This window comes from Helicoverpa zea, chromosome 22, assembly GCF_022581195.2.
Source record: "Helicoverpa zea isolate HzStark_Cry1AcR chromosome 22, ilHelZeax1.1, whole genome shotgun sequence".
NCBI lineage: Eukaryota > Metazoa > Arthropoda > Insecta > Lepidoptera > Noctuidae > Helicoverpa > Helicoverpa zea.
The window spans coordinates 3,976-29,167 of record NC_061473.1 but is presented as its reverse complement, the minus strand read 5'-3'; the positions used below and the strand labels follow the sequence as shown (position 1 = coordinate 29,167).

The following is a 25,192-nucleotide window of genomic DNA, read 5'->3' as shown; positions in this document are numbered from 1 at the left end:
TCACTGATAGTGCAGTCAGCGCCACTAGCAGCTGCGACGCGTCCAACTAGTCAGATACTAATATAAACGTATCATTAGAGTATACCTGTGAACCAGGGCACGATACAGCACAAGAGCTTATCTAGCGAACAGCTGACGAACAGAGAGTGCCGCGACTGACATGTTACAACTTCGGCGGCCGAAGTGCCTGCATTAGTTATGAGATTTTATCGACTGTCGATATCGCCGTCCCGCGGGAAATACGCGCCAGATAATTCCTTTGACTTTGGAATATGATGTTTATAGAAAACTTGCACGTAGCAAAGGGTCGAAAATTTCTGCTTTAGACCTTGAAAAATACAGTTATTCTTATGTTTTATTTGCAAAATGTCCGGAATACTTACATCTAGCTATTAGAAGAATTAAGGTAGAATTAAATTAAGACAGCAAACCCTACCAAAGATCAAACACCACAAGAAACTAGATCCAATGATGATTACACGTATAAGTATGTACTACAAACCCAAGCGGTGTCAACACCTGTTCATCTTAACATTTGTTTCCAAAAAGTGGTTGTTTTTGTAGCAAGACTGACTTAGTGGAAACAGCTATAATTAAAGCTTGAAGGTTAATAAAATTATAAGTTTAATCGTGGACAAGCACAAAGCTGACTAGAAATAAACGTCTCCCCTCGGCGCATCGACACGCGCTATTCACACGAGCCGCCCGCACTGGCTGCACTCCGCCGCACTCCGCCCGCGCCGGACCAATATAGCCGAGACCTGCACCCGCACCTGCTCCTGCAGCTTACACAGGTGGTGTCGTAGCTCACACACTCGCCGTCTAGAGCGAAACTCACGACACGCTCCACTTGATGGAACACCGAAAGTGTTACTGAGTTGCTGGTCCACGATGAAATCCAAATAAAATGTCATCGGTTAGGTTGACCAGCACGTAGTAGTCACCAGAGGTCTCATAAAATTATAATGTTCGCGCTAGAATAGAAGTACTTACAACTTAAGTTAACAGACAGATCATAAATTAACGTTATCAAAGTAAAACTTACAATAAAATTACAGGAACACTGAAATCCATTAAGATTATAATTTCAGTTGCCTCCAAGTGAGTATAATGCATGAGTATGGTATGTATGTTATGGACCATGTGATTAATTCGGGCATTATTAATAATGCCCGAGCATTATGAATAATGTCTAGCTTTATCGGGCCAAGTGATTAATAACTATCTTAACTTCATTATTTATCACATTGCACGGGCATTATTATATTGCTACATGACAGTTGGGCAATTTGATAATAAAGCAAAAAATTGAAGTTAGTGACGAAAACGTATCCCACGTAACGGTTGCCCGGGTAACTGGGTTGAGGAGGTCAGATAGGGCAGTCGCTCCTTGTAAAGCACTGGTACTCAGCTACATCCGGTTAGACTGGAAGCCGACCCCAACATAGTTTGGGAAAAAGGCTCGGAGGATGATGTGACGAAAACGTATCGCTGCAAAACCGACTCCACGTAGTCTTGTCTGTCCTACCCCTAGAGTGCAATTCAAAACCGCGTAAGTGTGGAGGGGCGAGGCGGCCTGCGAGCTGAGGCGCAGGTAGTTTTAACGCTCGCCGACGCGGCTGAGGCTGGCCGGCTGAGCCGGCCAGCAAGCCGAAGCTGCGGCGGTGAGCGTGAAAACCATCTGCGACGATAAGCTCGCATGGGACCGCCGGAGCCCCGCAGCACCGGAGCCGTGACAGAAGCCATGCTTGCTGCATGTTGCTTGCTTAAATTTTAAACGTACTGAGTTAAAAAATTAGAAGCTAAATAAATAAATTTTATGATGTCATTTAATAGTATTTTAGAAGTTTACTGTTAGAATGCATGCTACAAATTTAGATGCTAAAAAATAACCATCATGCGGAGTTGTATTTAGAGCGGTTTACTTAGAAGATAACGAGTGGCTGAGATAGTATTATTTAGATGCTCGTTAATTGTGGCTGACTTAGTAATTTAGAAGGCAACATACATTATTCGGGGCGAATAATTATATTAAAAAGGAGCCTGTTTAATAAGCACCCTTTAAATATGACTTTCCTTAACTTTTAAATGCAAAAACTAGTGGATTTTTAAGGCAGAAGTCCTTCATAATTAATCCAAATCATGAGGCTGATTATTTAAGTGGTTTAATATTTAGTTTATTTTAAATTAAATGGCAATAACAATAAAAAAATGAATATAAATATGTTATTACTTTGCTTGTATTACTTTGCCCAAAAGGTCACGGGCAATATGTATAGTGCCCGGTCAATTTGATTATTTGAATAATTATTATCAAATTGCGCTCTCATATTGGGCATTTTTCATAATGACCGGGCATTATGTATACTGCTCAATTTATCACTTGGTCCATAACATGTACAACAAATGAGTGGTAGAGCCTTCTGCGTAAAGTGCTCCAACACTCGGCTCCTGTAATCACGAGCGCTGAGCGCGGCTCGAGGACTCTCACTGCTAAACAGCAGCTCGGGGGAGATACTTAGCCTCAACGAGGAAACACCCGGCATCACTCAAAAATATCACTGTAATCAATCACACCGCAACCTCGTTAAATATAACCAACCATTTGAGACAAGTGACTCTTGATAGCGTGTTCTTTCACCAGAGAAGGACGTTTGCTATAATAGTAGTGTTGGAGCTGTTGCTCTTGTCTTGATGTATTGATAATCTTGATGGAGTAACACTTGATAAATAAAACTTGATGATTTGCAGAAAATAACGTAATTTAATTAAAAACCAAACTTGATATTAAAATAACTTGTGTGCACACTTGTACGGTCAATTGAGAACTGTCTGCTAAGTAAAATGTAAGTAATGTTTTGCAATATGTATTAAAATGCAATTCAACAAAATTATGTACTTTGTACATTATTCCCAGGGGGAGATGAGGAGGCTGTGGCGCACAAGCCAAATTAATAAAAATATGTTCACATGACAAATGATAAAAATTAAAATAATACACATCTTGATAATATAAAACAAATACAAACAAAGCATAAAATACGAATTCTTCTTGAAAACAGAGCTATCCCGTTGCGTTAGCTTGCTTGCATCTCAATCCTCTCAGACTGATCTTGTCTTCTTATCGTTGCTAGACGACGCGTGCTTGGCAGCGGAGGAGTTGTAGACGAGTCGACTACTACAGCTGCTTGCGGTACTTGCCACCGACAATGAACTCTACGAATGACAAATATCACTCCTGTGATGGCAATTATACCAATAATGACGTATATCATCACGTAGTGGTGTATGTCATGATATGATACATCCTCTGCTTCTGCCAACACCTGATCTTCTTGCATCAGTGTGTGAATCCTGTTTCCTATTTGTAATGTATCTTGATACAAATACGATTTATTTCCGTCAGACCATTGCGGTAATGTGATATTAATGACGTCATTTATAGGTGCAATTGTTGGTGCATATAAATCAGGTGATATCTTAATTTCGCTTGAGTGAACCTTGTAGGGGTAGATTGTGAGCTTGTCAGTCCTTAATAAACATCCTTGTCCAATGTTGATAAGTCCAGCACCTTTCAATTGATGAGCCTTCATGTCTTCCGTACATATCGTTCGTACGTTGCAGACGTTGCAACAGAAGTATAAGTAAGTATTGATTGCATAACTTTCTATCCAAAAATTGCTGCATGGTTCAATGATTGTTTTACATCCTGATGTCCCCATTTGACATAAGTTGTCGCCTTCTTTCATCTGATATTCAGGCTTGCGGCTATGACAATAATATGTTGTTGACAGTACCAGACACTGTTTTATGTCATTTTCCGTCATAGATATGTACGAGTCCTTTCTAATGTTGATTGAAATGTAATCTGACACTAGAACCAATGTTATCATGTTTCCATCTTGATATTTAGGTATGGGAACGACTTTAAAAATCTCGAACTTATCCCGACTAATAAGCGGTAGCCTTATCTCGAACATGACGTAGTCCTCCAACATTCTTGTTTTCACTGTGAGGAGATCATATATCTTGCTCAGATCTGAATGCACATTGTCGATCGGTAAGGCCACATCCTTAGATAATTGACTTGATATCGTGCTAAGTTCATCGCTGATTTGGGCCGGTGTCAGTAAATGTAAACTGATACGTCCGTGATATATATCAGTTATTGTATCTAACAATGTATTTTGCATTGTCCGTAGATTGTTCATCATGTTGCTTGCTATTATGGCTCCAATTGCGAAGTTATTAAGAACCATATTTCTTTGTACATCTTCCTTCAAAGTATTAGTGGCCTTTTCTAATGCAACTAAATGTTGATTTAATATTTTGTGTTGTTGATTCATGGCGATTTCTGCACGCTTTAGTAGATTGTTTTCGGCCTCAATTAATGAAGTTTGATTTTTCCATAAACTTGCTATATGCTTTTGGTTTGCTTGTATTAAACCAATATCTCGTTTGTATTGCTGCGCAAATCTTTCGTCTAATACACCGAATAAATCCCCTGCTATGTTTCCAATAGCGTTGATAAGGCCTCTGCGGACGCGCTGTCTTGGCTCACGTTCTCGAAACTGATTCGTCAGGAACAGCTGATTGTAGTACTCAAGTTCAGTAACCCCGTGACGTAATTGGAGTAGTATTGAGTTGCATTGTTCATGTATGTGAGAACATATTTTTTCTAATGATGTTGTGTATGCTATTAACGCCTCTGTGCCTTGCCAATAGGGTTTCATTTCGTAAAACACAACTATTTTCCATTCGTCCTTGATTAAATTCATGTTTGATACTTTGTCGAAATAGAGACCTTGATTTTCTCTGAATTGCGTCGTGTTGACCTTGCATTCTGATGTGGATGTTAACGTCATAAAAAATAGTATTGCGGTACATATGGACGTTAAGCTTGTCTTGTTCTTTTTCAATTTTACTTGCTGTTTCTTGCTGACTTGATCCTTTTGTTTATCGTCAGGAACTTCCGCGTGTTCAGTAAGTATTGATAACTTGATAACGGGACGCTGAATGTAGCCATTTTTTGTTTTTACCGTCACGACGCGAACATAACCATCTTGACCTGGATGAAGTTTTACTACTCTACCCATTGTCCACTTGCCTGGAGGTAGGTTCTCATCATGTATAAGAACTACATCATTCATCTTGATATTTTCATGCGGTCGTCTCCATTTACTTCTGGATGTCAGCTGTGTTAAGTATTCAGTGCGCCAACGTTTCCAAACATCTTGAATTATTTTTTGAGTTAGCTGCCACCGAGTTCGCATGTCTCTTTCAGTGTCAACTAAGGTAAGAGTGGGACCCCCAGTCAAAAAATGCGACGGTGTTAAATAATCTAGGTCTTCTGGATCTTCTGAGAGGGCGCATAAAGGTCTTGAGTTCATACACGCCTCAATCTGCGCCAGGAGCGTCGCAAATTCTTCAAAGGTAAGTTTTTGCTCACCAATTACTCTCTTGAAATGAAACTTGAAGCTCTTGACGGCCGCCTCGAATAATCCGCCAGCGGACGGCCAGGAAGGTGCATTAAAATGCCATGATATTTCCAGATCTGTGAGCTCTTTCATAAAACCATCATCAAAAACTTGCTGTATTTGATGGTACTCTTCTTGCAGTACTCTGCTTGCCCCCACGAAATTTCTTCCATTGTCACTGTATAAGTGACGGGGTGTTCCGCGGCGTGCTGCCATCCTGCGCAGCGCAGCGATGAATGCTGAAGTCGACAGGTCCGAGACCAACTCTAAGTGGACAGCTTTTGTTACCATGCAAACAAATACCGCCACGTAACCCTTGCTGGTTTTTATTCCACGTCCCTTGCTTGCCTTGATATACACATGTCCTGTATAATCGACTCCAGTATGAAGAAATGGGCGAGATGGATTGACTCGGGGGCTTGGTAAATCTCCCATGATTTGGTTTTGTCGTTGGGGATTTTGTTTCTTGCAAATAATACATTGACGAATAAACTTTTTAGTTGCTCGATTACCACTTATAATCCAATATTTTTGCCTGATAAGCGCCAATGTAACGCGTGTGCCACCATGAAATGTGAGTCGGTGCGCGTCATCAATTAGTAATTGTGTCAATCGACTGTCGTAGGGAATAATAATTGGATATTTCATTTCCGTGCTGATGTTAGCATTTCTTAATCTGCCACCCACTCGTAAGATTCCTTGTTGGTCCAAGTAGGGGGTGAGACTTAACAACTTGCTTTTTGATGATAATTTATTGTTTCCTTTGAGACTTGATATTTCTTCTTGAAATTCTTTATTTTGTACATGCTTGATAACTTGCACTTTCGCTTCTCGTATTTCTGATAATGTTAGGTAATTTTCTTGATGTCTATTTTGCTTCTTTGTTAAAAATCGGCGTATCCATGATAATACGCGCACAACTTTTGAGTAAGAGCTGTATCTATGTAACAACGTTTCTATTAAGCTTTCTTCATGACTGGTGACACTGACTTGTTTCAATACTTTTTCTTCTTGATTTGTTGTATATATAGGTGCTTGCTTTGACTCATGTTGCCCCGTAGATAGCCATGAGGGTCCATGCCACCACAGTGGATGAGTATTCAGCTGTGTCATCGTGAGCCCTCGGCTTGCGCAATCAGCTGGATTCTCAGCTGATTTGATATAACGCCAATGTTTTGGTGGTATAACTTCTATAATGTGGCGAACTCTATTTGAAACGAATGTTGTCCACCTGTCTGAATTTCCTTGTAACCATCCAAGGACTGCTGTAGAATCCACCCAGCCATATATAGATATACGATGATCATGTAAACATTGCTTGATTTTTAGCATCAACTTTGATAGAAGATGCGCTCCACAGAGTTCCAACCTTGGCAGCGAGACTTGCTTGTTGTTAGATACTAATCTTGATTTCCCAGCGACCAGGGTAATTTTTGATTTTCCCTCTTCGTATAACTTGCAATATACGACGCAAGCGTACGCCTTTTGCGATGCATCGCAAAAGCCATGTAATTCGATATCTGCTACGACATTTGTACCTAGCCAGCGTGGAATTTCTATTTTTGTAATGTTTGCCATATCTTGTTTTATTTTAATCCATTCTGAATTAATTTCATCTGGAATCTTGTCATCCCACTTGATATCTATTGCCCAAAGTTTTTGAAATAAGATTTTCAATCTGGTGGAGACAGGTGTGAGCCAGCCCAACGGGTCAAATAGTCTTGATATATCTGACAGTAGTTTTCGTTTTGTACACTGTGAGTCTTGATCTGATGGCGGCTCAAACTTTGACTGAAAAACGAAAACATCTTGCTCAGGTTTCCAATGAATGCCAAGTGTTTTGGTGGATTCTTTTTGCATGAAAATGTAGTCTTCTTGTTTTTTGAAATCCATACTGTCTTGTAGTAATTCTTGATAATTAGAACTCCATTTTCTTAGATTGAAACCTCCCGTTTTCAGCATCTGGATCAAATCTTGTTTCATATTTTTTGCTGACTGTATTGTGTGGGCCCCATGTAGAAGGTCGTCGGTGTATAAGCAGTTTTCTACGACCTTGGCAGCTGCAGGAAAGGATTTTCTTTCATCTTCAGCCAGCTGACGTAATGTCATCATTGCCAGGAACGGCGCGGCCTTGGTACCGTATGTGACCGTTGTAAGTTGATACTCGTGTAGTACATCTGACTTAGGCGATTATCACACTGCCCCGCATGATGCAGCGTAGTGCGTGGATGCGTTTTTTTTCCGTTGTATGGAAATATCTCCGTTTGTATGGAAAACACGCATAGTCCAACACACTGAAAATGCATCCACGCGCGTTCATGCGGATCACGCACATACATGCGGAGAAACACGCACCCCCGCGCGTAGGTGCGGGGCGAGACGCAAGGTATGGCACACTGAATCCCGCAATGCCGCGCGTGATTTTGAATGGGCGTGACGTGTATATTTGAAAATGGAACTCGCTGTGCGTGAATTTACAAAACGCACCTACGCGCGTGAGTGCGTGAAAACCCCGCACGATGATGCAGATCTGCACTCCCGCAGGAACGCGCGTAGGTGCGTCGACACGCAAGATGCAGCGTGATGCGGGGCAGTGTGAAGATCACCTTATCGTCACGCCAAATGATTTTTTGGAAGCACTGATCTTCTGGATGGACCCACACCTGCCTGAACATCTTCTCGATGTCTGCTGTATATGCTATCTTGTACTGTCGCCATCTCAAAATGAGTTCCAAAAGATCTTTTTGTAAATTGGGTCCCTTGAACATAAAATCATTTAGGCTTGTCCCTTTTGATGTATTTTGAGATGCGTTGAAGACATCACGAAGTGCTGTTGTTAAGGAATCTTCACGAATTACGCAATGGTGAGGCATAAAATATTCAAGTGACGTAGTTGTGCCATCGGTGCATATCATATGACCGAGCGCTAAGTATTCCTTGATAAACAACTTGTATTCTTCGGCGATGCTTCGATTTTTTTGTAATTTTCTTTCAATTTGGAAAAATTGAGCTATGGCTCTACTTTTTGATTCGCCAATTTCTGATATATTGGGCTTCAGTGGAAGTCTGACTTGATATCTTCCATCGCTCAATCTTGATGTAGTTTCTTTGTAGGTTTTTGTACATTTCTCTTCATCTGTGTTCTGAGGAAGATCTATGTCTTCTGTTTGCCAAAATTTTTCGATGCCTTCTATATCATTCAGAACTATATTGCATTGCATTGATTGTTGTACCTTGCCGCACAGGATCCACCCGAGCCGCGTGTGTTGTGCAATCGGGCTCAAGTTGCATGAGCTTGCTCTGCGTATTCCGTCCAAAATAATAATTGAGTAAATGTCCGCCCCCAAAAGTATGTCGATGGGGCGACAAATATTATATTCTGGATCGGCCAGATCCAGGTCTTGCAGATGCTCCCATGTTGGACTTGTAAATGTGAAATGTGGTAAATTTCTTGTGAGATTTCTCATTATAAAAACATCCGTGTTGAAAGTGTAATCTTCTGATAGTGAAAAACAGTTAATGTTGATCCTTCCTTTACATGAGGTAGTTTTTGTACCAATTCCTGTTATAGTACCGCTGCACTTTCCTCTCGGTATACCTAATCTTTGGGCGGCATTTTCCGTAATTAACGATATTTGCGAACCTTGATCAATGAGTGCACGCATTTTATGGTAAGTGCCATCAACTCCTTGGACGTTGATTACAGCAGTTGCTAATAATATTTCGTGCCATTCTTCTTGCTGGGCCACTTGCACTTGCCTTGTTTTTGTCTCGCTTGCACTTGCTGCAGCGCAATTATCAGTGGTGTTAAATGCAGAAGTCTCTGATTTCATAAAGGCGTCATGTAATAATGAATTATGAGACTTGTTGCATTCGCGACATCGTTTGCTCGATGTACAAGGTTTTCCATTATGATTATATAAACAATTATAACATAATTGTAATTTCGTAACTGTTTGTTTTTTCTGTACAGGCGTTAATTCTAGGAACTGCTTGCAATAATATATGCCATGTTCATTGCTGTTGCAAACGGGGCATTTTAGCTTAGAATATGTCGAGCCTTCATGGTATCTTGAAATAGCCTTGTTGGTTGAATAATTCCTGTTTTGATGTGAATAATTTCTGTTCTCTTGCCTATAAGAGGAGGATGAAGCGCTCGAGTTTGATTTTTGGCCGTTTTCTTGCTTACGGCGAGATGACTCTAGGGTAGTGAACTTGTTCTCGAGGAATTCGAGGAATTCGCTAAGTTTTGGCAGCTCTCTTGGTTCCTTGAGTGACGTCATATATTCACTGTGCGTTTCTATATCTAGTTTTTGGGACAATATGTGCATGAGCATTGGGTCCCAATTTTCTGTGTTGACACCCAAATTCTTGATAGCATTCAGACATTCTTTAGTGACGTCGTGAAGACGCTTGATTTGGTTTGATGATGGTTGATGCATGATTGGAAGACTCATAATGGTATTCATGTGTGCTGTGAAGATCAGCTTCTTGTTGCTGTAGCGGTGTTTTAAAATCTCCCAGCTTGCTAAATAATTTTCCGAACTTATCTGCAGATGCTGAATAAGACGTTCGGGCTCTCCCCGCAGCTTCCCTTTAAGAAATTGCATCTTTTGTGCGTGTGAGAGAGAGGGGTTGTTGTGTATAGCTTCACAGAAAAGATCCTTGAAGGACACCCACTGCTGATAGTTACCGCTGAATATCGGAATGTCTAACTGGGGTGTTGATTTTTCTCTGTGAGCCACCGACCATAACTTGCTATTAATGGCCTTCTTGATATCATTATATTTGCGTTCGTACTGCGTAAATGTTTCCTCGTACTCATTGTTAGAGCCCATCAGCTGACTGTCTAACTCCCAATGTAAGTTATCTACAATCTTCCAACGAGCTTTAATAGAAGTTAAAGCATCTTCGTACTCCCATTTCTCCTTAAGTTCTTCTACGTCAATGCTTTCAATAGTTCTTAAAAATGCTCTAAAATTGCTTGATTGTTTCCTGAGCATCTCATCTATTTTAGTATTGTTACCTTGAGGTAAGTTAGGATTGTAGGTACTTGTACTAGGTTGTTGATTACCTGTTGTTCCCAAGTGGGTGCCTGCGCCTTGTTCATGCTTGGCTTCTCCTGTCTTGCTAGTCCCACCTTGTTGTGTTCGAGCTGAAGCCTTTTCAAGCTCCGCTAGAGTCGTTTGGTATACCGTTCTTGCTTTGTAGTATAAGTCACGAGTCCGATCTAAATTATTGGCGATGAAGTAGTCATGCTCTGATGCCAAAACATTTAGCAGCACGTCGTGATTTTTCCTGAATTCTATCCAGTACTGGTCTAAAGCCTCGATGCGCTTTTCCATATATTCCACTGTCTTGCGATCCTTTCCATCTTTCTTGAAGTTTGTAAATTGTCTTTCTATTTCTTCCTGAATAGTTGCTTGTCTATTCAGCGTCTCCATGATGAGCTTGATAGAATAACTCGGTTGATTTTTCTTGATATTTCTGTAGCGCTACTCTTGATACAAAATATTCTTGATAAAACACTTGATTTATTAGATTGTTTTTCTCTATAACTGAGTTCTCCTTTGACGACCGATGATGACCGTATTCTTGATTACTTGATGAGGTACGTACCAACCTTCTTGATATACTTGATGAAGTCTTGCTAGTTTTGCCAGTAATTTGACCTGCTCGTGGTGCCACGTAGTTCACACGCAGTATATGCGCCTTCTCAATCCAACCGGGGCGACCCGCTTGTGGGAGACCGGAGGACCGATTCGCTACTGCGTGCAAGTCACGAAACACCAACCTGGACAGATCCGAAGAGAGGCTCGAAGGACCATTGTTGGAGCTGTTGCTCTTGTCTTGATGTATTGATAATCTTGATGGAGTAACACTTGATAAATAAAACTTGATGATTTGCAGAAAATAACGTAATTTAATTAAAAACCAAACTTGATATTAAAATAACTTGTGTGCACACTTGTACGGTCAATTGAGAACTGTCTGCTAAGTAAAATGTAAGTAATGTTTTGCAATATGTATTAAAATGCAATTCAACAAAATTATGTACTTTGTACAAGTAGGTATCCTGTACCTCATACACTCAAACTTATATTTCTGTACATGTAACTTCACAATCACTAACCATTACTTATAATACTATTATCTAATTTGTGCGGATTGATATCGCTTCTCATGTTTATTTACTCGTTTGACAATCTAAGACATATAGAATTGATCTGTTATGTTATTATCATATATGTAGATAGTATCGTGTAATAAAGACTCGTAGAGATAGGAACACATAACTAGTATAAGGCGGGCAGCTCGCCTCGCGATCAGTCCGCTCAGGCGGGACGCGACGGAAAAAGATCCCATTTATAAGTTAAGTTAGGGTCCGGAGCTGTAACTGTAATAAACTTTCAAGGTTGCTTATTCTTTAAGGTTCGGGGTGCGGTCCCAAAGCCGAACATTTCATTTTCTGTCTAACTTGAATACCCAAAACTTAATACTTATGGGACTTTGTTATTGTACTCGCATTCACTTGACTTTATGTCACGTCAGACGGAACAGTGCAGCTCGCGCCGCGCTCGCGGGCACTGCCATCACATGCATCGTATAGAGTGGACGTGACCACCATACATATCCCTTCGCTGGCAACCTCACGCGACTTATACTAAACACCTGACTTTTAAGTGGAAGATGCGACAGAAACATGTGTAACGACGACTCTTACAAGTTGTGACCAACTCAAATGCTGCGGAAATCATAACACCCGCAACCCGACAGCTTCAATAGCGCGTCGCTAAAGGTCACGGTCATTAGGGACCGACGGACCAGCATTAACTTCCTGACTCAGCGAAATTCATTTATTGAAAGAATTATCTAAAGCCAGTCAAATTAGCCTACGCCTTCCTTGCCATTGAAAAGATTCTAATCAACATTCTGAATCGCTACACTAATTTCACTTAAAGGGACAGAATCAAACGAAGCATCAGCAAGCCAAAATACTCTGAATTAGCACAAAGGTATAAGCTAGGTAATAAATAATGTTATGCGAGCGAGTCCTTCCTGCCGGCAGCGCTGCGCGGCTGCAATTAGCATACGAATGTACCGTGTTGTTGCAGGAACCGCATCGAGAGGAGCGCGTCCAAGCGCTGGCGCGGCTCCGTGCGCCGCCTCGTGGCCGCCGCCGTCTGTGAGTGCTCGCTTTGGTGTTATGTACGACACGCTGATATAACATGTTGAAATCTTTTTTGACAATTCACTTATGTTCACTTTCAATAAAAAGCGTAACAAAGTGCTCATGTACGTTCTAAATGAAATGATTTCCTATAGAGTTGTAAAATGGTTTGTGCAGACAACCTGTCGTGCTTCACGCACGGGTGCAGCACGGGCTGGGTGTCGGGCGTGCTGGGCAGCGAGGCGCTGGCGGGCGGCGCGTGGCTGGCGGCGCTACCGTGCCTCGTGGCGCTGCCCGCCGCGCCCTTCTTCGCCGTGCTGGCCGACGCGCGCGGCCGCAAGGCGGGCGCGCTCTGCATCTGTGCCAGCTTCATCGTGAGCTGGGCGCTAGCATGGTCGGGCGCGCGCGGCGTGTGGGCGGCGCGCGTGGCGGCGGGCGCGGGCGGCGCGGGCGCGCTGGCGCTGGCGCCGCTCTACTGCGCCGAGATCGCGCCGCGCGCCACCGGCCTGGCCGCCATGCCGGCGCTGGCCACCAGCTGCGGCATCGTGTGCGCGTACGCGGCGGGGGGGGCGCTGGGGGCGCGCGCGCTGGCGCTGGCGCTGGCGGCGCCGCCCGCGCTGCTGCTCGTGGCGCTGCTGTGGCTGCCCGAGACGCCCTCCTACCTCATCAGTGTCGGCCGCATACAGGTTAGCCTAACGCTTGTCACTGCTGCTAACCAAAATGCTCTCTAGGGTGACGAAACTTCTTAATATTCAGGCACTGTACATAGGTAAATAGGTACATAATTACTTACAGTGTATTTCCACTTTTAGGAAGATAAACACTAAGTTCGTGCGCAAAATAATTGCATTAGGTTGTGAACGTTTTCAGGACGCAGCTAAAGTAATGTGCTGGTTCGAGGGCTCGGACTTCCGCGAAGACCTGACGGACGTGATCGAGCAGCAGGAGGTGAAGATCCGCACGTCGGAGTGGTGCGGGCGGCGCGAGCTGCGCCGGCGCGAGTCCGACACCTTCACGCCCATGCTGGCGCGCGCCCCGCCCGCGCAGAGACAAGAGCGCTCCGCCTGCAAGCAGCTCTGTCGGTACCCGCTACTGTATGTATGTGTGGTGATGCCGAGCGCGGCGTGGTGACGCGCGTGTGTGTGTGTGTGCGCAGTCGGGTCGCGGCGGTCGCGGCGCGCGCTGGCGTCGTGCGCGGTGGTGCTGAGCGCGGCGGCGGGCAGCGGCGCCGGCGCCGTCAGCAGCTTCGCGGCCGCCGTGCTGCGCCACTCCGCGCACCCGGTGCCCACGCTCAACCTCACCGCCTACAACTACACCATGTACAACGGGTACATTGCGCGCCTACTCCATGCTTACTCAATACTCGCACACTACTTCATGCTCAAATCATGTTTGGTCGTGTTTGCAGCACTGCTCCTCGCTCGCTGTTCGAGCCGTCGGAAGCCGGCTCCATACTGTGCGGCGCGGCGCTGGTGCTGGGAGCCGCCGTCGCCACCGTGTCTGTCGACAAACTTGGCAGAAAGGTACCACCTTCGAATACTGATGAGAATGAAACTTCGACCAGTTTAGGATTTTGTCTTTTTGTTTCTAGATGCTGTTGCTGTGGTCGTGTTCAGGTATAACGTGCTGCCTCGCAATCCTGGGCGCGTACTGCGACCCCAACCTTCACCTGCACTCCTGGTACTCTCACCGCTTGTGGCCTTACAAACGAACGCACAATCTGAAGGAGAAGGATCTGCAACTGACAGACAACTTCACAGATAATGTGCATCCACAATGGAAAAATTACACCACTGATGTAACGAGGTACAGGGTATCCGCGGAGAACGACACTTTGCCCGGCGAGTTCAGCGTGCACAACGTGTCGGGCGTGTCGGACGTGTCGGGCGTGTCGGACGTGTCGGACGCGTCGGGCGGCAAGCTGTGGACGCCGGTGGCGCTCATGTCGCTCGTGCTCTTCCTCTACAACATCGGATTGGGTTCTGTGCCTTATGTACTTATATCTGAATTGTTTGCCATCAACGTGAGTTTTGTTTACTATTTACTTAAACTTAAGGGTAGTATATGTTTGGTTATATTTGAAGTTATATTTATATTGGCAGGTGAGAAGCCTCGCATCCAGTCTGCTCATATCGTGGACGTGGCTGAGCAGCTTCCTGCTGCTGCGGTACTACGGCTCGCTCGCCGTGCTGGTGGGGCTGCACGGCACCTACTACATCTGCGCCTCCGTCACGCTACTGGGCGCCTTGTACATCTTCTTTATCATACCCGAGACCAAGGGGAAGGCGCAGGAACAGATCGATGAAGACCTCGATGGACCACTGCTGGTGCTTAGGAGGAGACGGAAGGATCGTGATCAGCGATGACAGAGGTTGCCTAAGATTTTCACAGTGTTCTCATTGTTGTAAGCTGCGGTTGTTCATGATTCCCTGGTAGGGACTAGACTTTGCCAAACGTTAATTCTCGCTCAAGATTGACTGTAGCGATGTTAAAACATATCCGAGATAAGAGTGTTCTGGGTAAAGTAGGAATATTATTAGCAGATCGATGATCGATAGCGTGGCAACCATTAAACAGTGAAATATTTTCTTATATATAAAGTACCTGGATGTTGACAGAGTTTGCGAGAGTAACAACCGATTACTGACATCTCCGAGCTTGTGGCGGTATTGTTGAGCACGCTGAAAGTGACCACAGCTATATTCTATGGTTTTCTCAATTGATCATAACAATATTTTTGATAGATACTTAACACGAGGTAACAGAAAGGTGAAAGAATCTTGCACTTTTTAGAGTTCACGGAACTGAACAGTTTGTGCGGAAATAGTGAAATATTCCTGTGTGCTGAGGAGGTATATTTCTAAAAGGAACATTTACCACATTTAGAGCTTATTGCAGTTCAACAGTTGTCGTCATCAGCAGGTGTACTGTGTGAGCGCGCCGCACACCACTCGCAACACTACAGTTGTGTTTACTGCGCAATCAGCATCTAGCTTACTGCAATGATCAATGAGTGTGGGATGCAATGAAATAGTTACATTCAGTATTTTAAATAGCATGCATGTAGCAAAGTACAATCAGCTCACCTTTCTGTTGCACTTTGTATACAAGCCCCAAAATTATACATTTAGTAAATACTTAAGTATAGCTAACTGTGTTGGCATTGTTGTGTGTGCACCAATCGTAATGAAGTACTAGGCGGCCATAATGAGGGTAGAGATGTCGCTCAGGAGTGGACACAGAAGCCGCAGCGTTTTGCTGCACTCCTTACTGTGGTCGGCTAGTTCGTCCTGCACGAGTACCGTGCTACCGGCAATGTGTTGTGTGACTTGGCCTGTCGACACGTGCTGTCGGAGCGAACACTCGAGCTCAAGTGAACTAACTCATACTTAGCTGTTACTGTGAGGCATACCTGTGTGTTGCTCACACAAAGTCAATATATTGTAAAATATCGTGTGATAATATTTTTAGATTAGTTTGTTTCTGATAATATGTAGTTGTACGGCGTTGTTGGGAAAATGAGTTGGAAGAAACAAAAGTATTGAGTTTATTTTTTATAAGTTATTTTGAACAAACTTAAAAATAGGGCTAATCTCACTATACCTAAATGTCATCAATGTTTTCATCAATCATCCTCAATTTATTTTTTGAACCAATGAAATGTAAAGTTGTACCCCAGAGGCCACGCCATTTGAAATATCACTCGCTTCTGTAGATGTCGTTCTATACATACAACCGGCACACAACATAACGATGCAAAGCTACAAGTTACGAGGCAACATAGCTTCGCAATGTCACGTATAGTGAAGACTTGTTTAGTTAGTAGAGTGGTATATCATCAAAAATTACTATTAACTCCACTGTATGAACCCTTTTTGGTTTCCGAACATTTGACACGAACTGCATTCACGTTCATTGTCACTTGTATTGTGTTGTTATTTATACCATGTTCACAGTGGAAGCACTCGGCCGCAGTAGGATTACTATTAGTCTCAGGGTGTTAAATTACCTACTTACCTAATTGTTGAGGTGAACGCGTGTGTGCTGCGCACTGACGCGCGGCGCACACGTTGCCGAGCTGACGCGCGGCACACATGTTGCCGAGCTGACGCGCGCTCACGTGCGGCGGGCGTTTGACAGAGCTCATTGTTTCATGCTCGTATGTACTCGTTTTTGTTCCGATATTGAGTGCGCCCAACTATGTAAAGTGTTGATACATGCACAAACATCTGTACAGATCCTATACATATACAATATACACTACATTATTGTGTACTTATTAATAGCTCAAAGTATTTAGATTCAAGTTCATCGTTGAACATGATTTTTAGCCAAATTTTATCGAAAAATAAAATATAAAATATTTGTGGAATTGAGTGTTGATATTATAAAACATATGTACTAAGTTTTGTATGGGAGAATTAATAAATGGCTTTAAATGTGTATTCGCTTTCATTTTCAACAAAATCCTGCTAGTTGACCGCGTCACGTGCGCGTGCCGGCGCCGGATCGCATTCATACATGTTTATACTTACTCCTTTTGATATAAACGCAAAAGTTTCTAGTAATTTCGGTTAAGAAGACATGAAAATATTATTACGTGTATGTTTGTAACTCTTTCTCGTAAAAACTACCGAGTGGTTTTTAATGAATTTGCATTAATATTATGTATGTACCCACAGGTACAGGAATGAATTTTATCCAGTGCGCAAACTTTGTCAACTTATAGTTAAATAAGTTTTATAGATACGTATATTTTTATTTTGTAGTGTTTTAGTACTAAAAAAAGTTATTGATGTCGAAAGATGTTTATTTTGTAACCGATAGTACAGTCACAGTCGTCATAGTATGCACGGCGGCAACGCGAAACCGGTTTACTGATGGAGCTCCGCTCGGCGCGCGTAAGAATAGTTGGTATCCATATTTTGCTGAGTTTAGGGCGGACAAAAGAATGAAAAATTTTTTTTTACTGATGATGCAGATATGTTCTGTTAACGATTCTGGACCACCAGTTTTTTTTTTGCGCACTGCTTAAAATTCATTCCTGTATATCAGAAACAATACGTAATTTTAATGGGAGAGGATGACATATTGCGCCGACCCCAAATAAAGTTGGGAACAGGAGGAAGAAGAAGAAGAGATATTTTTGACTCGTATGGAAATGGTTTCCTCCGGACGGTAAATAAACTCGCAGGAAGATACGAACAAATAAAATACCTAACAAATGTTCGTTTCCTAACTCCAGGTGACTCTGAGGTGTATACGGAAGGTATTTGATAATACAAAACAAGATTAACTGCCGAATACAAGCTATTCCCAACAAACTTTCATGAAAATCGCGATTTAAAGAATATGACCTTGAGGCAAAGTTTACCTGCCCTGTACACACCGGGTGGGTGGGCGGGGCATTTTTTGACGTTTCGTAAAAGATATCGAAACGCGAGTGGTGTCAAAAGAAGCGTCTCGGTGAGAGCTATCCAATGGTATGTGTTTCAGAGTAAGTATAGAACCAAATTTCAAAGATTTGGTCGAAAATCTGATTTTACCTAAAAGTGTCAAAATACACACAGAATAACGTCTGGTTTGCCGAAATTGGTAGGCAAAATTCGCACTAAATAGGCCCGATAAGAAAGCACATGTTTTGTCACATATATCTATCACAATTTAACTATCAGAGTGAAATTAACTCAATTTTATGATTACAAAAATAAGATGAAGTGAAACATTATGTTAAAGACGTAACCGCAATATGCGGTTCTCTACAGTAGCCTTACCCTCTTACAAACAAACTACTGACATCTAAAACCTGACCTTCTCCTACTGGAACCTCAAGAAGTAAGACCTAACCTCCTGAAACCAAACATAATGCAAAGTTATGGACTTCCAGCAATCTAATTTTGTACACGGTATTACTATAATATTCGATCACAACTTTGAGAAACCTAACCTACTGAAACCTAGCTTGGAACAACCCAACATAGCGAACCCTAACTTTGAGTAACCTAACCTAGCGAAACCTAGCTTTGAGCAACCCAGCATAGGGAAAACTAAGTTTGAGTAACCTAACCTAGCGAAACCTAGCTTTGAGCAACCCAGCATAGGGAAAACTAAGTTTGAGTAACCTAACCTAGCGAACCCTAACTTTGAGTAACCTAACCTAGCGAAACCTAGCTTTGAGCAACCCAGCATAGGGAAAACTAAGTTTGAGTAACCTAACCTAGCGAACCCTAACTTTGAGTAACCTAACCTAGCGAAACCTAGCTTTGAGCAACCCAGCATAGGGAAAACTAAGTTTGAGTAACCTAACCTAGCGAACCCTAACTTTGAGTAACCTAACCTAGCGAAACCTAGCTTTGAGCAACCCAGCATAGGGAAAACTAAGTTTGAGTAACCTACCGAATCCTAACTTTGAGTAACCTATCCTAGCGAAACCTAGCTTTGAGCAATACAACATAGGGAAACCTAACTTTGAGCAACCTAACGTAGTAAAACCTATGTATAAGCAAATATTTATTTATTTATAATAAATAAATATTAAATAGGTGAAGTTTTGTAGACTGAGTGAAGTTATGTACAATGGGTGAAATTGTGTGCAATGGGTGAAGTTGTGTACAATGGGTGAAGTTTTATAGACTGGGTGAAGTTATGTACAACGGGTGAAGTTGTATTAAAATGGGTGAAGTTGTGTACAATGGGTAAAAATGTATTAAATGGGTGAAGTGGTGTACAAAACACACCTGGACAACAGTCACACAAATCACACACACACACACACAGCCACAGTGACTGAAAGTCACTGGAATAAGATAGGTTTGCTCAGGGTTAGATTAGGTTTGCTCAGGGTTAGGTTAGGTTAGGTAAGGTTTTTTTTTTTTTTTTTTTTTTTTTTTTTTTTTTTTTTTTTTTTTTTTTTGTGGCAGGAGTGGGAAATCCTCATGGACACCCCTGGGGGTAGTGCCGGACTCTTACCGGCTAAAACCCGCTCCTGCCGTCAAGTGTACCCCTGACATAGTCAGAGACCTTAATTGCTCTGTTTTCGATTTTTAAGCTTTTTTCGATTAATTTTTTGGAGGAATAGTGTGTAGTTGAGTATAATATATATATATATTTTAATAAATAATTTGCATAATACCTTAGAGGAATTTTTTGTATAGCTTATAAATAATTATATCTAATACGTTTTAAACATTTATGTATAATAATTTTGATAGATATTTTAATATAATAGATATGTTTATATAATAAATTCAATACATTTATATATGATAGTTTATACTATTTTTTAAGATAATGAAATCTCAACTCGTATGTAATTCCCCATGCTTGCCAGGCCATATTATTTCTAATAAGGTGGAAGCATGGGTCGGGCATCTTTATTCCTACCTCTTTTCTTATGTTTTGTTTCTATTAATTACTATTGAAGCCAACTTTGTGGCGTATTCTCAAAATTTTTCTCTTTTCTTTTTATTCTTTATTAAGCTAGCCAGAGTATGTTTCTTAAGTTCGACCCCCAGCTCTTGTTCTAGGTCATAGCGCTCACGAGCAAAGATGGGACACTCCAGCAGTATATGTGTGACAGATTCTTCTGCGAGTGGATCGCATGTGCACGACGAGCTCTCCTTACACTTGAAGCGTTTCAAGTATGCGGAGAACCCGCCGTGACCCGTTAATATTTGGGTGGTAATGCTGGAGTGCTCCATTCCTCTGACTATTTTATAAGCGTCCGGTGCATTCGGGAAGAATACTTTTGTCCCAGAGGCAGTCTCCCCCGACCCGTATCTCCGGTCCCATTCGCCAAGCGTTTCCATACGGATTTGTCGCTTGACGAATGATATCGGACACAGGTCGTAGTCCGGTTTCCTCTTTGACCGTAGAGCAGCTTCTTTTGCTAGTTGGTCGGCTCTTTCGTTCCCCTCCAGCCCTGCGTGGGCCTTGATCCAGAACAAGGAGACGCTCTTGTTCTGGAGCGTGCAGAGTCTGATGGCGTCTCTCGTTTCCACAGCTAAGGGGTGAGGGGAGGTGACGTTTGTTACGGTCTGAAGAGCCGACTTTGAGTTACTGAAGATGCCAAACGTGGTACCAGTGTGTTTCAGCGCTTCTCCTACGGCTCGTTGTATAGCCAGGAGGTTAGGTTTTTTTTTTTTTTTTTTTTTTGTGGCAGGAGTGGGAAATCCTCATGGACACCCCGAGGGGTAGTGCCGGACTCTTACCGGCTAAAACCCACTCCTGCCGTCAAGTGTACCCCTGACATTGTCAGAGACCTTATTTGCTCTGTTTTTAATTTTTTTAAAATTTTTAGCAATTAATTTTCTGGTGGAATAATATGTAGTTGAGTATAATATATAATAAATAATAAATAATATAATTTGTATAATACCTTATAAGGGTTTTCTATTTAGCTTATAAATAATTATATCTAATACTTTATAAACATTTATGTATAATAATTTTTGATAGATATTAAGATATAATAAATATGTTTATATAATAAATTCAATACTTTTAATAATTAACAATTTTTTAATAAATAATAACTCTCAACTCGTTTATAATTCCCCATGCTTGCCAGGCCATATTATTGCTAATAAGGTGGAAGCATGGGTCGGGCTTCTTTATTCCTACCTATTATCTCTTGTTTTATTTTTATTTATTACTATTAAAGCCAATTTTATTGCGTATTCTAGAAATTTTGATCTTGTCTTTTTGCTTCTTATTAGGCCAGCTAAAGTGTTTTTACTAAGTTCGACCCCCAGCTGTTGTTCCAGGTCATAGCGCTCGCGAGCAAAGATGGGACACTCCAGCAGTATATGTGGCACAGATTCTTCTGCGAGTGGATCGCATGTGCACGACGAGCTCTCCTTACACTTGAAACGTTTCAAGTATGCAGAGAACCCGCCGTGTCCCGTTAGTATTTGGGTGGTAATGCTGGAGTGTTCCATCCCCCTTACTATCCTATAAGCGTCTGGTGCATTCGGGAAGAATAATTTTGTCCCAGAGGCAGTCTCCCCCGACCCGTATCTCCGGTCCCATTCGCCAAGCGTTTCCATACGGATTTGTCGCCTGACGAATGATATCGGACACAGGTCGTAGTCCGGTTTCCTCTTTGACCGTAGAGCAGCTTCTTTTGCTAGTTGGTCGGCTCTTTCGTTCCCCTCCAGCCCTGCGTGGGCCTTGATCCAGAACAAGGAGACGCTCTTGTTCTGGAGCGTGCAGAGTCGGATGGCGTCTCTCGTTTCCACAGCTAAGGGGTGAGGGGAGGTGACGTTTGTTACGGTCTGAAGAGCCGACTTTGAGTCACTGAAGATGCCAAACGTGGTACCAGTGTGTTTCAGCGCTTCTCCTACGGCTCGTTGTATAGCCAGGAGCTCCGCCTGATAGACGGTACAAAAGGACGGCAGTGCGAGCTTAAGGGCTTTGGTTTCGGACGTGTCATTCCACAATGATAGCGCCGCCCCAACCTTACCCTCGATCTTGCTGCCATCCGTAAAGATCCGCACGTCGAAATTACTGTGGGTTTGATATTGTTCCTCGTCTATCAGGCTGTCGAACTCCAGGCTAGTTTGCTCTGCAGGGTGTGGCGCCTCTATTGCTGGAGCCATACGTTCCACTTCCCTGTCTCCCAGTACCGGCTGCGGTACACCTCGCTTGGCACCATACAGTGAGGCCGCTTCCTGTATACGGAGGTCGAGCGGAAGCAACCCAGCCAGCACTAGGGCAGAGTTTAGGGATACGGTCCGGTAGGCCCTGCACAACTTTTGAGCGAAACCTCTCTGGACCACGCTTAGCTGCTTCCGGACTCCTAGCTTGGTCGTGGCTGGTGCCCACGCGCTCGCCGCGTACATTATGATGGGTTCGACGGCTGCGGTGTAAATCGATCTGATCACCTCTGGGTGGAGACCCCAACTCACACGTGCTGTCCTGGCCAGTTGTTTATAAATTCCAATCGCCTTTTTGCAAACGTCAGTCACGTGTGTGTTGAAGGTGAGCTTGGCGTCGACCGTAAGCCCCAGTATTTTAATTTCTTGGGACAGACCAATCTCGATCCCCCCCATGCTGAGGCGTGGGTTGTCATACTTGAGCCTCCGCGTGAGGACCATTGCGTTGGTTTTGTGCGGCGCGAATTTGAGCTTATTTTTGACACCCCACGCCTGAACACGTTCGAGTGCGGCATTGGCCCGTCCTTCGATTTCTAGGGCTGTTTCGCCGTCGAAGACCATCACAACATCGTCGGCAAACGCCTGGACGTATTCGCCACGACTTTCCTGCTCTTTGAGGAGCGGGTCCAGCAGCAAATTCCAGAGAATTGGGCCACCTATAGAGCCCTGGACGCAACCTTTATTTGTGTCTTTTCTGCACTCTTCCCCGCCATATCTAACCCTGACTACTCTATTGCTCAGGTAGCTGTCCATTACCCGCCTCAAATCAGCCGGACACCTTTCCTCAGCCAATCGCACTCTAATAGCTGGCCACCATGCACTGTCAAAGGCGCCCTCAATGTCCAGCGACACCAGGACAACGATCTTCTTCTTTGTAAGCCTTCCACGGATGTGCTGTATCAGACTGTAGAGGGCGTCCTCGGTGCTTTTTTGGGGCATAAAGCCGTATTGGCGAGTACTTATCGTCGGTAGTATGTAGAATTTGAGGCGAGCAACCAACATCTTTTCGTACACCTTCCCCAAGACAGGCAAAAGCCCAATCGGCCTGTAAGACTTTGGGACGGTGTACGAGGTTTTCCCAGGCTTCCTGAGCACCACCACGGTCGCCTCCTTCCAGATCTTTGGGAAGTAGTGGAGCGTGAGGCATTTGTTGATGAGGGCCAGAAAGAAGGCGGGGTCGCAGCAAACTGCGTGAGTGCAGATGTCAGCCGTGAGGCCATCAGCTCCCGGGGCCTTTTTCGGGTTAAAGGACTTTACGGACCGATCCAGCTCGCTTTGAGTAAACGGTGGTTCATGCTGCTCACCATGACTCCACTCGTTTACTATGTTTGCCAGTTCTCTTGTGTGGCGATGGTCCGTATTGTCTTGCTCCTCGAGGTCCACCGGATAAAAAGTTTCAGCCAGCAGCCTCACGGAGCCTACGGCGTCCAAGGTGCGGCCATCCTTTTGTAAAGGTAGGTCCTCTTCCCTTTTGGCAGTTCTCCCCAAGACCCGATATATCCCTTCCCAGACTCCTTCCCTATCCTGTTTGCTGCAGAACTCTTTCCAGCCTGCTGTTTGTGCCTGTATTGCTGCTGCTTCATATTTTTCTTTTTCTTCCAGGTAAAGGCCAACAACCATCGCTCTTCGAGTCCGCGCTGCGCTCCTGATTCTACGTCTTTTGGTGGCGACTAGCTTCTTCATCTCTTCGAGCTCCTCAGACCACCACGGCAAGGTAAGTGTTACGGTATTCTTTTTTGTAGGTATAGTGTCTGTGCTTGTATCTATTATTGCTTGTGTGTATGATTTGACTGTTGTTTCTAGTTGGTCTGTGTTTTGTATGTATGTTATTTCCAATGTTGTAAGATTTCTCTCAAGCATAATTTGAGACAGTTTCTCATGAAACTGCCTCCAATTTGCCTTCCTTGTATTGTATAATCTGGTAGTTCTTTGTATGTGCGTTCCTTTCGATTTTGTTAAATTTATTCCAAAAATTATGCCGTTGTGGTCTGAGCTCGTGAGACCTTCCTCTACACGCCAGCCGTCCACCAAGTCAAGCACGTCTGCTGAACACGCCGTCACGTCGACATGGCTGCTGTACCTTTTGCCTCCTCGGATCGTGTCGTAGGTAGGGATATCTCCGGCGTTGAGGATCTCTAGGCCCAGTTCTCCCAGGGTGTCGCATATTTGCTCTCCTCTTTGGTCCGTATTTGGGCTGCCCCACCATGCGCTTTTGGCATTACAGTCGCCCCCGATGATTAGTTTGCCTTGGCCGGTCTCCCTGTGGACTCGCCTTAAGTGCTCCAGGTATGGCCCCATGTCTTGGTCCGGTTCAAAGTAGTACGATACCAGTGTGACCGTCCAGGCTCTGGTTCGGACTCCTAGCACGACGATGTTATTCGTAGTAAGTTGTGGGTACTGTATGATGTCGAGTTCAGGCTGGTATATTGCGATTGCAGCTTTAACAGTCCCGTCTCCTACTTCAGAGCTCTGGAAGATTCTGGCCCCCCGGTAGTTCCTTAACTTTCTTACCGCCCCCACATAGGGCTCCTGGAGCAGAGTTCCCACGAGTTTCCGGTTTCCAGCTTCCAGCATAATTTCATCGGTGGCGAGTTTTGAGCGCTGCAGGTTAGCCTGGGCGAATTTGTACGTAATTGTCGCAGACAGGCCTTTAGCAGTATGCTACGGAAGCTCGTGCCAATGCATCCCATTTTCTGCGCTCTGGACAGTCGTTGCTAAACGCATTGTGCCCCGTGCTGCTATTTTTAGCCAGTCGACAGTTTCGGCATTGCGGTGTTTCTGCCGTCAGTGACAAGGGACAGTCGGCCCGAAGATGTGGATCGCCGCAGTGACTGCACAATGGGACAGTGTCCTTGCAATACTTTTTGCCGTGTCCGTACCCCAAGCAT

General features: G+C 43.6%; 2 protein-coding genes across 2 annotated transcripts; one reads left to right on the top strand and one right to left on the bottom strand.

Moving 5' to 3' along the window:
• Positions 1 to 2,744: 2,744 nt before the first annotated feature.
• Positions 2,745 to 11,547, bottom strand: LOC124641616. Its single transcript, XM_047179769.1, has 2 exons — positions 8,084 to 11,547; positions 2,745 to 7,658 (listed from the first exon to the last, which is right to left on the bottom strand). Exons 1-2 carry the CDS (start codon positions 10,919 to 10,921, stop codon positions 3,078 to 3,080), a joined length of 7,419 nt encoding a protein of 2,472 aa, XP_047035725.1. The 5' UTR covers positions 10,922 to 11,547; the 3' UTR covers positions 2,745 to 3,077.
• A 1,265-nt stretch (positions 11,548 to 12,812) lies between these two features.
• Positions 12,813 to 17,091, top strand: LOC124641408. Its single transcript, XM_047179479.1, has 6 exons — positions 12,813 to 13,334; positions 13,519 to 13,726; positions 13,805 to 13,976; positions 14,057 to 14,171; positions 14,240 to 14,671; positions 14,751 to 17,091. Exons 1-6 carry the CDS (start codon positions 12,813 to 12,815, stop codon positions 15,012 to 15,014), a joined length of 1,713 nt encoding a protein of 570 aa, XP_047035435.1. The 3' UTR covers positions 15,015 to 17,091.
• The last annotated feature ends 8,101 nt before the right edge of the window (positions 17,092 to 25,192 follow it).